Source organism: Girardinichthys multiradiatus, chromosome 12 (genome assembly GCF_021462225.1).
Source record: "Girardinichthys multiradiatus isolate DD_20200921_A chromosome 12, DD_fGirMul_XY1, whole genome shotgun sequence".
Taxonomy (NCBI): Eukaryota; Metazoa; Chordata; class Actinopteri; order Cyprinodontiformes; family Goodeidae; genus Girardinichthys; species Girardinichthys multiradiatus.
Genome location: NC_061805.1, coordinates 23,072,848 through 23,087,234, shown reverse-complemented (window position 1 = coordinate 23,087,234; position 14,387 = coordinate 23,072,848). Strand labels below are relative to the sequence as shown.

At 39.3% G+C, this 14,387-nt stretch overlaps 1 protein-coding gene across 3 annotated transcripts in view; it reads right to left on the bottom strand.

Annotated features, from left to right (window-relative positions):
• The window catches only part of LOC124877470 (dmX-like protein 1), a 79,657-nt gene that overhangs the window by 56,438 nt on the left and 8,832 nt on the right, over positions 1–14,387 (bottom strand). For all 3 annotated transcript variants that reach the window (XM_047380690.1, XM_047380692.1, XM_047380691.1), the window contains exons 6-14: positions 13,262–13,403; positions 13,020–13,086; positions 12,754–12,938; positions 10,198–10,402; positions 7,811–7,994; positions 6,143–6,319; positions 5,817–6,052; positions 2,972–3,680; positions 2,498–2,619 (exon numbers count right to left, since the gene is read on the bottom strand). In XM_047380690.1, the coding sequence (XP_047236646.1) occupies positions 2,498–2,619; positions 2,972–3,680; positions 5,817–6,052; positions 6,143–6,319; positions 7,811–7,994; positions 10,198–10,402; positions 12,754–12,938; positions 13,020–13,086; positions 13,262–13,403 (2,027 nt within the window). The remainder of the gene's footprint in view (positions 1–2,497; positions 2,620–2,971; positions 3,681–5,816; positions 6,053–6,142; positions 6,320–7,810; positions 7,995–10,197; positions 10,403–12,753; positions 12,939–13,019; positions 13,087–13,261; positions 13,404–14,387) is intronic.

The following is a 14,387-nucleotide window of genomic DNA, read 5'->3' as shown; positions in this document are numbered from 1 at the left end:
CGAGAAGAGGTGACCGGACCCTGAGGAAGATTGTGGAGAAGGGCCGATTCCAGACCTTGGGGGACCTGCGGAACCAGTGGACTGAGTCTGGAGTAGAAACATCCAGAGCCACCGTGCACAGGCGTGTGCAGGAAATGGGCTACAGGTGCCGCATTCCCCAGGTCAAGCCACTTTTGAACCAGAAACAGCGGCAGAAGCGCCTGACCTGGGCTACAGAGAAGCAGCACTGGACTGTTGCTCAGTGGTCCAAAGTACTTTTTTCGGATGAAAGCAAATTCTGCATGTCATTCGGAAATCAAGGTGCCAGAGTCTGGAGGAAGACTGGGGAGAAGGAAATGCCAAAATGCCAGAAGTCCAGTGTCAAGTACCCACAGTCAGTGATGGTCTGGGGTGCCGTGTCAGCTGCTGGTGTTGGTCCACTGTGTTTTATCAAGAGCAGGGTCAATGCAGCTAGCTATCAGGAGATTTTGGAGCACTTCATGCTTCCATCTGCTGAAAAGCTTTATGGAGATGAAGATTTCATTTTTCAGCACGACCTGGCACCTGCTCACAGTGCCAAAACCACTGGTAAATGGTTTACTGACCATGGTATCACTGTGCTCAATTGGCCTGCCAACTCTCCTGACCTGAACCCCATAGAGAATCTGTGGGATATTGTGAAGAGAACGTTGAGAGACTCAAGACCCAACACTCTGGATGAGCTAAAGGCCGCTATTGAAGCATCCTGGGCCTCCATAAGACCTCAGCAGTGCCACAGGCTGATTGCCTCCATGCCACGCCGCATTGAAGCAGTCATTTCTGCAAAAGGATTCCTGACCAAGTATTGAGTGCATAACTGTACATGATTATTTGAAGGTTGACGTTTTTTGTATTAAAAACACTTTTCTTTTATTGGTCGGATGAAATATGCTAATTTTGTGAGATAGGAATTTTGGGTTTTTATGAGCTGTATGCCAAAATCATCCGTATTAAGACAATAAAAGACCTGAAATATTTCAGTTAGTGTGCAATGAATCTAAAATATATGAATGTTAAATTTTCATCTTTACATTATGGAAAATAATGAACTTTATCACAATATGCTAATATTTTGAGAAGGACCTGTATATGTTGTGAATCAGTTGGACTTAAAGAATGGAAATCTAAAGAGACATGAAACCAAACATAAGAACTTCAGCCTGTGTCTGACTGTAGGACAAGAAGAATAAATGAACTGAGAGGACAGTATGAGCGAGCACACGACTGATAACAGTCTCTAAGGGCACAATAGCGAGCATACAAGTGTTCACTACGAGACACTATATAAACACAAAAAGCCTTTCACTGACTGGGAAATGATCAAAGAGTGCATGGAAGCTGTGGCAGAAACACTTAAAGATGGAAAAGAAGGACAACAACTAAAAGAAAAGATTAAGCAAATTGCCCTGCCTGCCACAAGCACAACAAGGAGAGCAAAACTGTTCTACCAAAGATGTACAGACCCAGCTCAATGATTTAAAATGTTGATCTAAAATGTTCGGACCCCAAAGTGTTTGGATGATGGAGGTAGTGGACCTCCTGCTATTTTAGTTAGGGACTTCTGATCTGGATCACCCACATGTGATTAGTTAGCCCAACTAAAGAGTCTATATGTTAGTACTAATAACAGGGTGTCCATAAGTTTATCGTGCCAAAATTGAACACTTAACCATTTTCAAGAGTTCTCAATACATTTTCCAAACTTATCTAGACCAATAAATCTTTAAATCAATTTTCAAACTTTTTCAGATAGTGTAGGAGCCCTGTGTATATCATGTGCAAATAGGATTGAAATCAAACTTGTTTCATCTGTAACCAGTAGATGTCATGTTTACCTAAAACCCTTTCTGAATACTATGGGAGCAGCCCAGTTACGGTTCAGTACGTTTTCAATACCCTTCAATAAGGACAATAAGTAAAAATGTATAGTTTTTTTGTTTGTTTTGTTTTACTTCAGTCAGCAGTAAACAAAGCATCTTCTTCAATTTCTGAAATTTATTTGATTTTAATATTTTCCAAAATAAAAAAAGGAAACTTCAGAACTGACTGGGAATTCAGTTGGATTTTCACAGGCTTATTGGATGATACAAATTTTTCTCCAGTATCTCTGAGGTTTGCATCCATATTGAAGATGTTTTAGGTGAGTAATCATGTACTTTTTCGCTGTTTAAAAACGCTGATGTAAAGTTTGGGTTCGGTCTAATTTCTTTCTCCAAAGTAGCGGCATGACAAACCTTAATGTTCGGTGATAGCTGGGAGTCCTCTCGGTTTTTTGCTTTGTGTCACTTCTTAAAGTTGCTCTACCGAACGTTGCATTGCGTTCCACTCATAAACCTCCTGCATGTATTCAGGTAAACAACACTTTATTGGTTTGCTACCTGCACGTACTGAACAGACAGGGCTGTGCCAGATTTTTCCGGTAGTGTACTGTTACACTTCTAGTGCTAACTATATTCTACCCTCTGTTTGGATCACTCACAGAAATCTCAGGGTTGGAGAGCTCACTCAGGAGTTTCTTCGCCTCAATAACAGCCTGATAGAGCCTGAGTGACTGGCCGTCACTCGCCACAAAGCAAGCGCTGGGGGAGTTACAGTACACACCTGATGATGGAAAGAAAATAAATTAATGTAGACTCAACACTTTTAATTATCAAAGAGATTTAATAGTTAAACAGTAATGAAAGTCCTCTAAGTCCATTGGCACATTTTTATCAGCAACTGATTTGAAAGCTGACCCTTGTAGGTGGAATTTTTGTGAAAATAGTTGCATTTACAGAAATCATTTATGCAAATGAGGGTTAATTAGACACAAAATGGTCAGAAAATTACCTGCTTGACTCTAATGTTTAAAGATTGATCTCTTGCGATTATAGCTGATTATATTTCCATTACTAGACTAAACAAACTGCGCTCCTTATAAATCTTTAAGCAAACTAAGAAACTCAAATCTCACCTAAACAGCTGCTGGGAATGAGTGTGGGAAGCCAGGCTACATTAGCAAACGCTGATGCATGAAGGGAATTTATCCTAGCCAGCTCTGAGACCCCGCCCGACAAAGACAGAGGCCCGACAGGGTCCACCCTCCACAGAATCAGCTCGCTGTAGATGGCATTGGGATCTTGGGAAACCCCTCCGAGGGACACACGGACAGGTCGTGACCCATGAGAGAGAAACGGCTCACTTGTGGAGTAGGCCTCTGGAGGAGCCAGGATGCGGTCTGCCTCTGGCGTCCTCACGGCGTTGTGGTGTGAGGTGGTGAGGAGAAGAGGAAGCAGGGAGTGACAGGCCAAGTCATTGAGGTGGAAACGGTGACCACAGTAGCGTGATTTGTGAGACACACTAAGCACAGTGGAGAAAGCAGAGTCCTCTGCAAAACTGACTGCCCACTGATTCAGAGATCCGTCGTCGTGTTTGGAGATCATGAGGACGTTCGGGGTGAAAATGCTCAGTCTGAGGCTGCTGCTGGGTACTGCTTTTCCGTGACCTCCGTAGCTTATTAAAGCAGATTTGGTTTGAGACAATGAGCTCCCAGGCGGCCGCTGTCTGCCGTGTTCAATAGCCAGATCCACATTTTTGTTGCAGGCGTACATAACCACACTGTGGCTCAGGGAGATTGCATCACCTGTAGGGAAGGCTACAGGGATACGGGACACAAACGACACCTGGGGGAGGGGGGGGACAAAATTAATGTGATCTGAAGCAAGAAAAGCTTGATGCTCAATCTGAATCATAAGGAATGAAAATCTATTTTAGCTTTGAAAAAAGCAAGTTCGTCCAGAGCTGAAGCTGCTTTGTGAATACTGGAACCTCACGGATAACACATAGGATCATTAAATTTGATCTCAGAACAAAAAGCAAAAAAATTCTCATTTTCAGTCGAATGTTTTGTCGCAAAATGAAAGAAAAAAGACCCCACCCTCAAAATAATGAAGACACCAGGGACACTGGCTGCTTCTTTTGATTCCCTTCATTTGCTTCATTTATTTTGAAAATTGATAATACTAAAAGGTAAAAACAGGTTAAACCAATTTCTTTCTGCTCCAACTAACTTCTGGACGATTAATCCTTATGTTGATAAACTCTAGATTTGTTTGAAGTGGTGTGATTTTTCTGTGATAACTGCCCATCCTCCTTACATGCTGCTTGGTAACAAAAACAGCAGAATCAAAGGTGAAACTATATAGAGACTTGCGGAAGTATTCTTGCCCCTTGAACTTCTTTTCTCACATTCTGTGATGGTAAACCTTAAACTTCAGTGTAATTCATTGGGATTAAATGTGATAGACATATAACACTATATAACTGAAATGGAAGGAAAATGATAACATGTTTTTTTATTTGGTTTACAAATTAAGCATGTGCATTTATATTGGTGGGAAGATGGATGGAGCTTAGAAAAAGAAAACTTGTTAAGAGGATGCAAAAGATTAAATACTGGGATGGAGTAGGAATCTAAACGTTGTGGGTTTGATTCCAGCCTCCTCCTGTCACTTGCCGATGTGTCCATTGTTAAGGTACTTTACCCCAAGTTGCCTACTGATCTGTGTATCACTGTGTGAATGTGTGTGCTTTTGTGTGTGCGATTGGTCAAATGTGGCTCTAGAGCAGGGATGTCAAAGTCAAATACACCGAGGGCCAAAAAACCAAATGTGTTACAAGCCAAGGGCCAGACTGGTTCAATATTTATTAAAACATATTGAAATGATTGCACATAGCATATTGAACCAAGACATAACAGAGTACATTATTTAATAATTAAATGAATAAAGCAATATTTTGTTATGGCTCTGTAAGTAACCTCAAGGGGAAACATTTTCAACAGGCAAACAGCAAAAAATTTCATTGGTTTGAAAAACAAAGTATGTTTCTTAATATCAAGATGAATACATAAATAAAAGTGCATGCATTATAAACTTTATATTGCATTATATTCTTTCATTACAGCCAAACTTTCTCCACACAGAAGACACACAGGTTTGCCTTTTGCCTCTGTGAACATGTAGGGGGGTACCTGAAAGTTGATCTCTGCTGTGATTGCTGATGAACAATGAAGCCGCTTGTGCGCGCTACAGTGACTTCGCCGACTACCGTTGCATTGTGGGGAATGTAGTGTTGGTGCGTTCAAAACGCCAGCGGGCGGCTGTGTCCTGCGGGCCGCTTCTAATAGTAATTAAATATCATCCAGGGGGCCATAGATAATTAATTTGCGGGCCTTGACTTTGACATATGTGCTCTAGAGTAAAGTGGTATTAGTGGATGGTATGACTAGAAACGCACAGTCCATTTAACCTATAACCTACAGCCAGAGGTAGTTTACATCAAAGCATACCCATGTGTTGGGATGCTCCAGACAAAGCACAAAGCTAAATAAATGTTGGAAATATGTTGCAAGAGTTGAAAAAGAATTGCTCTCAATTCAATCTGACTAAAGTTGAGCTACTTTGCAAAGAAGAATGGGCAAATATCAAGTCTCTACATGTGCAAAACTGGCAACAAACTCCAAGAGTTTGTAGCAGCAAACATTGGTTCTACAAAGCTTTGACTTCAGGGGACGGAATATAAATGCCTACCACATTATTCATTTGTAAAAACAAAAACTAAAGCAATGGATTATTTTTCTTCCAGTTCACAGTTGCAATGCAACTTAGACTATTTAAAATTCCAGTGAAGTACCCTGAAGTTTGTGTTTGTAGTTTGACAAACATGTAAAAGTTAAAAGAAGTAGGAATGCCTCTGCAAGATGCTGTAAACCCAATCATAAAAACGACATGTAAAGAAATAAATGAAGAGTTATTTACCTGAGTTTGCCTGAACATGCCTGGTTGGTATTCATCTAACCAGTCAACATGCCAGACTAACAAAGAGCCATCCAGGGGATGTATACTGAACAGCATGTCCGCCCCTTTATTCCACTCTTCTAACAAAACATCCACCTGATGCTCCACGGCTGCTACAGGAAGCTCCCCACCTTCAGGACCTCGGGAGTCACTAGGCCTGTTCTCTTCTTCATCCGAGTTATCTTCATCATCAATGTCTGAAAAATAATGCAGACCCTGGTGAGACAACATGTCACGTATAAAGTCTTGCAGATAGCGGAATACTGGTTCGAAATGTTTTTCTGGACCTTCATTAGGGGATTCGTTCCTTTGATCAAAACGTCCTCCGAGCTGCTGCAGGAAGACTTCCATGGCTAAAGTGAAATGAAGCTCTTTGTTGTTGAGCCAGTGGACAATAAACAGACCGCCGGGTACCTCATCATCCGCCGCACTCAGAGCAGAGATGGAAGGCAGTAAAGGAATGTCTAGAAAAAAAAATTAAAAATCACAACAGAAAAAGTAACATTAGAAACACACTAAATCTGTCAGAACAAACTCCCTTAAATAGATGCAAATATTGTTAGCAGTATTCCACAGTTAACAATTCAAGCATGCAAATAAACTCCTACAGCATTTCTCAGCCTTAAGGCAGAAGCAATCTAAAAGATTTTGCCCAGACTCGGGTCAAACTAGAGTGTTCCACAAAAAACAGGAAGAAAAGAAAATGCTCACAGCTACTCTGAGCACCCTTCAGCACAAAAGCTCATCAAGATGGTGAATAAACAGCCAGAAGCAACACAAACATTTACTTCAGGATGCAGCAACACATAAATGGATATCACATCTGACTTATTTGACTGTATTTTGTACATCTAGAACCTGGGAAACAATTCATAGCACATCTCAATAAATTTGATTATTGAAAAGTTCATTTGTTCAAATTTTATACAAATATATTACACACACCCTGATATATTTCAAGTATTTATTTCCATTACTTTTGATGATTCTGGCTTACAGCTAATGAAAACCCATAATTCAGTTTCACAGAAAATGTAACGTGACCAATAAAAAGGAATTATAAATACCGTACTGTTGCCCTACTGATAATTATGTCCACATATTGTATAGTATATTAGCTCAATACGTGGTTGGGGCTCAGTTTGCATGAGTTACTGCATCAGTGCAGGGTGGCAGAGAGGCGATCATTTTTTCCTGCAGATTCTGGGACAATTTTTCCAAATCAAATGCAAAATTTACTTTGAACTTAAAAGAGAACTTTGGACTTCTGAGGAACAGTCCAGTCCTTTTTCACTTCAACCCAGGTAAGACGGTTGTTTCTGGTTCAGCTTAACACAAGGAATGAAACATTCGCAGGATGTGTGTGTGTGTGTGTGTGTGTAAGCTCTTGAAGCTAAGCCTCCAGCTGCAGTCCATGCCTTGTGCATCTTCCCCAAACTCCTGATCGTATTTACTTCACAATCCACTCAAGGCTGTGGTTATCCCTGTTGCTTGTGCACTTTTTTGCCACAGTTTTCCTTCCACTCAACTTTCTATTAATATGTGTCAATACAGCACTCTAAACAGCTAGCTTCTTTTTGCAATGACCATTTTTGGCTTCCCCTCCTTGTGAAGGGAATCAATGACTGCCAGCTGGTCAACTGTCAAGTCAGCAGTCTTCCTTGTAGGCCTCAACATTTCGCTATGAAAAACCTAGAAAAAAAAACATTTAAAAAATAAAAACATTCTTATGTATTATTTTAATTTTCTGGGGCAACGAATTTCAGATTTTCATTTGCTGCATTCATTAAAATTATCATAAACATATCACTTTGTGCGTAAGGTTTTTATTAACTTTAATAACTTTAATTTATTGGGAGACACCTAGGATGTCCTGACTTTACCACTCTCCAACAATGGTCCAACTTTAAATGCCTCACACAAAATATAATACATTTATATTAACAGATTCAAACCTGTGGCAGGGTTAATGCTGGCTGCAATGTGGAAGTGGCACAGAGCGTTAGCATGAGGCGTCCCACTGTTGCTGCTCCTCCTGTGGTTACGGTGTTGGTTCGGATGGTGAGGCTGGCAGCCAGTCAAAGAAGGCTGAGGAATATCCCGATAAGACGAGGAATGCCATGATTCTTGGAAACTGAACTGCAAGGGACAACGTTAAACAATCGAGTTAACTGGTTGAACATGTTTTACCTACTTTAAAATTCTCTAGACTTTGGCTGCAGATATGAAATTTAGATTTAATGAAGAAAGACTTTCTTATTATGTCATGGTTTTCAATTTCCTACAAAAGGAAAAACAAATAAACCTGGAACAAAATGCAGTTTACCTTAATACAAGTCCTTCTCAAAATATTAGCATATTGTGATAAAGTTCATTATTTTCCATAATGTAATGATGAAAATTTAACATTCATATATTTTAGATTCATTGCACACTAACTGAAATATTTCAGGTCTTTTATTGTCTTAATACGGATGATTTTGGCATACAGCTCATGAAAACCCAAAATTACTATCTCACAAATTTAGCATATCATTAAAAGGGTCTCTAAACGAGCTATGAACCTAATCATCTGAATCAACGAGTTAACTCTAAACACCTGCAAAAGATTCCTGAGGCCTTTAAAACTCCCAGCCTGGTTCATCACTCAAAACCCCAATCATGGGTAAGACTGCCGACCTGACTGCTGTCCAGAAGGCCACTATTGACACCCTCAAGCAAGAGGGTAAGACACAGAAAGACATTTCTGAACGAATAGGCTGTTCCCAGAGTGCTGTATCAAGGCACCTCAGTGGGAAGTCTGTGGGAAGGAAAAAGTGTGGCGGAAAACGCTGCACAACGAGAAGAGGTGACCGGACCCTGAGGAAGATTGTGGAGAAGGGCCGATTCCAGACCTTGGGGGACCTGCGGAAGCAGTGGACTGAGTCTGGAGTAGAAACATCCAGAGCCACCGTGCACAGGCGTGTGCAGGAAATGGGCTACAGGTGCCGCATTCCCCAGGTCAAGCCACTTTTGAACCAGAAACAGCGGCAGAAGCGCCTGACCTGGGCTACAGAGAAGCAGCACTGGACTGTTGCTCAGTGGTCCAAAGTACTTTTTTCGGATGAAAGCAAATTCTGCATGTCATTCGGAAATCAAGGTGCCAGAGTCTGGAGTAAGACTGGGGAGAAGGAAATGCCAAAATGCCAGAAGTCCAGTGTCAAGTACCCACAATCAGTGATGGTCTGGGGTGCCGTGTCAGCTGCTGGTGTTGGTCCACTGTGTTTTATCAAGGGCAGGGTCAATGCAGCTAGATATCAGGAGATTTTGGAGCACTTCATGCTTCCATCTGCTGAAAAGCTTTATGGAGATGAAGATTTCATGTTTCAGCACAACCTGGCACCTGCTCACAGTGCCAAAACCACTGGTAAATGGTTTACTGACCATGGTATCACTGTGCTCAATTGGCCTGCCAACTCTCCTGACCTGAACCCCATAGAGAATCTGTGGGATATTGTGAAGAGAACGTTGAGAGACTCAAGACCCAACACTCTGGATGAGCTAAAGGCCGCTATCGAAGCATCCTGGGCCTCCATAAGACCTCAGCAGTACCACAGGCTGATTGCCTCCATGCCACGCCGCATTGAAGCAGTCATTTCTGCAAAAGGATTCCCGACCAAGTATTGAGTGCATAACTGTACATGATTATTTGAAGGTTGACGTTTTTTGTATTAAAAACACTTTTCTTTTATTGGTCGGATGAAATATGCTAATTTTGTGAGATAGGAACTTTGGGTTTTCATGAGCTGTATGCCAAAATCATCCGTATTAAGACAATAAAAGACCTGAAATATTTCAGTTAGTGTGCAATGAATCTAAAATATATGAATGTTAAATTTTCATCATGACATTATGGAAAATAATGAACTTTATCACAATATGCTAATATTTTGAGAAGGACCTGTATATCACTAATTAACTCTGGAGAAACCACAAATTTAAAAATAAATGAACTCAGTTAAACATCCACCCAGTCCTCAAGGCACAGCAAAAATGTTATTGGTTTTTTTTTTATTTGCAATGATATTTTCTCTGTAATCAAATGTACTCTGGGCTTCGTATGATCTAGTGAGAACTGGAACCGTTTTCAATATCTAAACTAATATGGGTGTTAATTTGGCTTTGGGGACCTACAGCGTTACGCTGTCAGCTACTATCGGCTTCACTTAAAAACAGAAATGTAAAACAAATTGCTTTTTACAAAAGTTTCCTACTGCAGCTTCAACTACTATTACAAATTGAACATAACAGCTTTCTGACTATAACTTCTAGGTTATTATTGCGAGTATTTAGAATAACATACTTCCTGTGATGACATTCCTGATGTTTTCCCATTGCAGGTGTGTTTCAAAGAGTGGTCAGCAGAGTGGACCGTTTCGCCATTCGGTCCAGAAAGATAGCTGCTATGGTAACCAGAGATGAGGCTGTCACCTGGCAACAGGGTTTCTGCCCACAGCCGGCAAACGCTGTCCTTACAGCAGGTGAGCAGAACATTACAGACCGCCCCTCTGCCAGGAGAAAAGGGAAACAAGGAGACAGAGAACAGCAAACAGCTATTGAGGAGTTCTGTCTGTCAATAATAGGGATAGAGTCATTCGGTTAAAAGGACACAGTGCTGCAAAACATGTTCCTATAGTCTAAAGATTAGCAAGTGAGATTATTTGTGATATTTATATTTAATATTTATGTGTCTTAAATAAAGTACATTTCTGTGAAAATAAATTCATGTCTACCCTCGTTTTTTTTTTTTTTTGTAATACTAAATGGGCCTGAATCACCATTTATTTAGGCCTTCAAAACATCTTTTAAAAAGGTTTTTGTTGACTTTGGCTGTTTTTAAAACCAATTTTCTATGCAGCATTTATCTATTTTCAGCAGTTTATTTTGTTTGTTTGTTATTCTGCTGAACTGTGACCCAGGAATCATTCAGGCATACGGTTAGAGTTATTTTTATTCTGTACACCAACTGTCTATTTTGCTATTTTTGAAGAACCCGTATAAAAGTATGCTGTCACGGTCATGCCAAGCGGTTTCAACAAGGCGAGAAAATAAAAAATGAAAAAAAGAGTCAAATTTAATTTCATCTTAAAAATAAGAGAGAAAAAAAAAGAAGATAGCATTTGTTTAATTTCCTCTTTTTATTTTACGTCTTGTCTAAGGAAGACAATTGACTCGTTTTAGTAATTTTGCTTTTCTGAAGGTGATTTTTGTTTTAAAATAATATAAACAATAAAGCAGGAACTGAACTTTCATAAAACAACAAAGATAACCCACCCCTCCAGCGATCAGTAATAAAAAGTATAGAATTAAAACTAAATGTTAAGATGCTTAAGAAGCATGAATTAATTTGTGCAAAGAATCTCAACTTATTTAGAAAAATAAATGTTGTATTGTTTGCTTGGGCTCAGTTGTTTTAATAAAAATACCATCAATACTAATTTAAAAGTAGAAGGAGCATATTTTCCCCTTAAGTCCTTGTCACAAAGTTCGAAGAAACACACACTAAATGTCTTTTAAAGGATCTGTTTCTAAATGTTGAAAATGAGCCGTTTACCAATGAGAATACCAAAAGGTTAAACATAAAAAAATAAAAAATGAAGAAATTGTTCAACATCTAAGATTAGGACTGTTGCAATTATCTTGGAAAAAAGGACAAGTTTTATTTCTGTTAAGCATAAGAGAAGGAAAACTTTAAATTTATAAAATTATTCTCTGTTTTCTATGTTTCCTGCCTGGTTTTGTCAAATAAATCTACAAATTATAAAGTTCTTTTGTCCTAAGACAAAAAAGACAAAAGCAATAAACGCTACACTTTCCCAAGAAAAATAAGATAAAGTTGACAACTTCATCAGCATTTTTGTATCAGAAAATGGAAGCAACATGTAATAACAAAGGTGGTGATGTGTAATAAAATTAAGTGATAATAATGAAATCATGTTAGTCTACACTTAACTTAGACAACACAGAAACTAATGTCTCTGCACATGTTGGAAAAAAAAATAACTACATGTCATCTCTGAGACAGACCAAGAGGGATTAGGAAGATACTGATGCTGCTGTCTGGACACATGAGGGGTTGCATAAGCAAAATATAACTGTTTCTGACATATTTATCTTTGGCCAAACTAGCAAAAATGTTAAATACGTGTGCATTTTCTTTGGTTCTCCTTATTTATTTATTTTTTTGTAGGGGAATAAACTGAAAGAGACCATTAAAGTAATGTGTCTAAGTGAGAATGAACTGGTTTTTTTGTTTTGTCACATAAGACGTGCCAAGACATTTGTGTGTACATGCTGTCGATAACAAATATATATTTAAAAATTTTAATACTCTCGACTTACTGAAGGTTGGAAGGAACAACTGTGACACAGCTTATCTGAAACAAGGCTTGTAAATTATGATTCTGATTGGAAAAAATAAAACATTAAGAAAAATGTCCTAAGTCAAGTTCACACTCAATCTCCAGCAGATAACTTTATCCATTCATCCATAGCAGCTAACCTGTACAGATTCTATCAATCATAAAAAATTCATAAAACTCTTTAGTGTGTGACAACTCTTATTTATTTACTGCAGAAACCATGATTACTCCATGCTACATATAAGTCAAGCAATGCTACTATATAAATCAAAATGTTTGATGTCTTAAATGTCTTAAACCAAATATTTTACACTTAGTGGTGAACTAAAAGCAGAAGATACTACCCGTTACTGTGTCAAAAAAAGCTTAAACGCATCATTTCCTCTATGTCTTTTTTTATTCGCATGTAAAGTTACATGCAGCTATATTAGATTTTGGGAATTCATCATGGCAGCAGATAAAGGGCTATAAAAATGAAAGTTTGTTAGTATTCATACCGTGGCATATACTTGCTAGTCTTCCTCCAGGAAAACCCAGTAACGGAGCGAGGATGGGCCAAGTAGATGAAGGAAAAGGTCAGATCTCCCTGAACACTCACACTGGCGTCTGGAGGAGTAAATAGCTGCGCGACACATGACTTCCACTTGTTTGTGCTGTACCAGACCTTCACCAGACAGTCATCCTGAAGAGGGGCACAAGGCAAGGCAGTTTAAAGCCAATTAAAGCCAGCCTTAGAATTACGCATTTATATGCATACACTTACCTGTCCAGCAGTAGCAAAGAACTGTCCATCAGGTGAGAACTTCATAAAACTGACTGAAGAGGCAGTCCTTATGAAAAACAAAACAAAATCAGATAATAATTTAAAAAACTTCAAGTTTTAGGTCATTCTTTATACTGGTTTGTCAGTAAGTGTAAAAGTAGGAAGACAACTAAAAGTTATTAACCATGTCAGGAATACCATAATACAAGTAATCTCACAACAAAAGAATCCTCATTCCTTACTTGCTCTGCCAGATACATCTCCAGGTAGAACTAGAGTCTCGTTTGGTGGTTTTCGTTTGCTTTCCTCTGTCTTCGCTTTCATCTTTTCCATCAGCATTGGACCACAACTGAAGGCTACTAGAGCTAGTTAGCAGAGTACCACCTGAACACAAAAAAATATATTACTACCTTTAAACGTTCATTAAAAAATTGTTCAACTGTAAGCCGTCAAAAGAAATCAATCATCCCAATGAATTTGAATATTATGAAATAGTTAATGTCTTTAAGTAGTTATGCGGTTAAAAAGGTAAAACCCATACATAGATTCATTACACACAGAATTATATATTTTAAGTATTTATATTCGCTACCATTGGATATTTATGGCTTACAGCTAAAAACAAAACAAAATTCAGTATCACAATAATGTTATAATGAGATTTAATGCGGAAATAATATTTATTGGCCATGTTATAGTTTACACAATCATGGGACAGACTGCTGACTTGACAGTTGATCTGCAGACAGTCACTGACTCCATCCGGACGTTAGGTAGGCCAAGGTCTTTGGTAAAGAAGCTGGCTGCTCAGAGCGCTGTACTCAGGCATATTCATGGAAAGTTAAATGGATAAAAAAAGGGTGGTAGAAAAAAGGTGCAAGAGCAACACGGACAACCGCAGCATTGAGAGGACTGCGACGCAAGGCCCATTCGGGAGTTTGATATGGACTGTGGCTGGAGTCGGCGCATCAAGAGCCATTTCGCACAGACCAATTCTACACAAATGACAGATTCCTTGTGTCAAGCCATTCCTGAACCAGAAACAATGTCACAAGTGTCTTGGGCTGGGCTAGGGAGAAAAAGATCTGGACTGTGTCTCAGTAGTCCAAAGTTCTCCTTTCAGATGAATGCAAAGTTTGCATTTCATTTGGAAATCAAGGTCCCAGAGTCTGGAAGAAGAGTGGAAAGGCACAGAATCTACTTTGCTTGAAGTCCAGTGTGAAGTTTCCACAGTCAGTGATGGTTTCGGGTGCCATGTCATCTGCTGGTGTTGGTCCACTGCGTTTTCTGAAGTCTACAGTCAACGCAGCCGTCTACCAGGAAATTTTAGAACGCTCCATGCTTCATTCTGCCGACAAGCTGCATGGA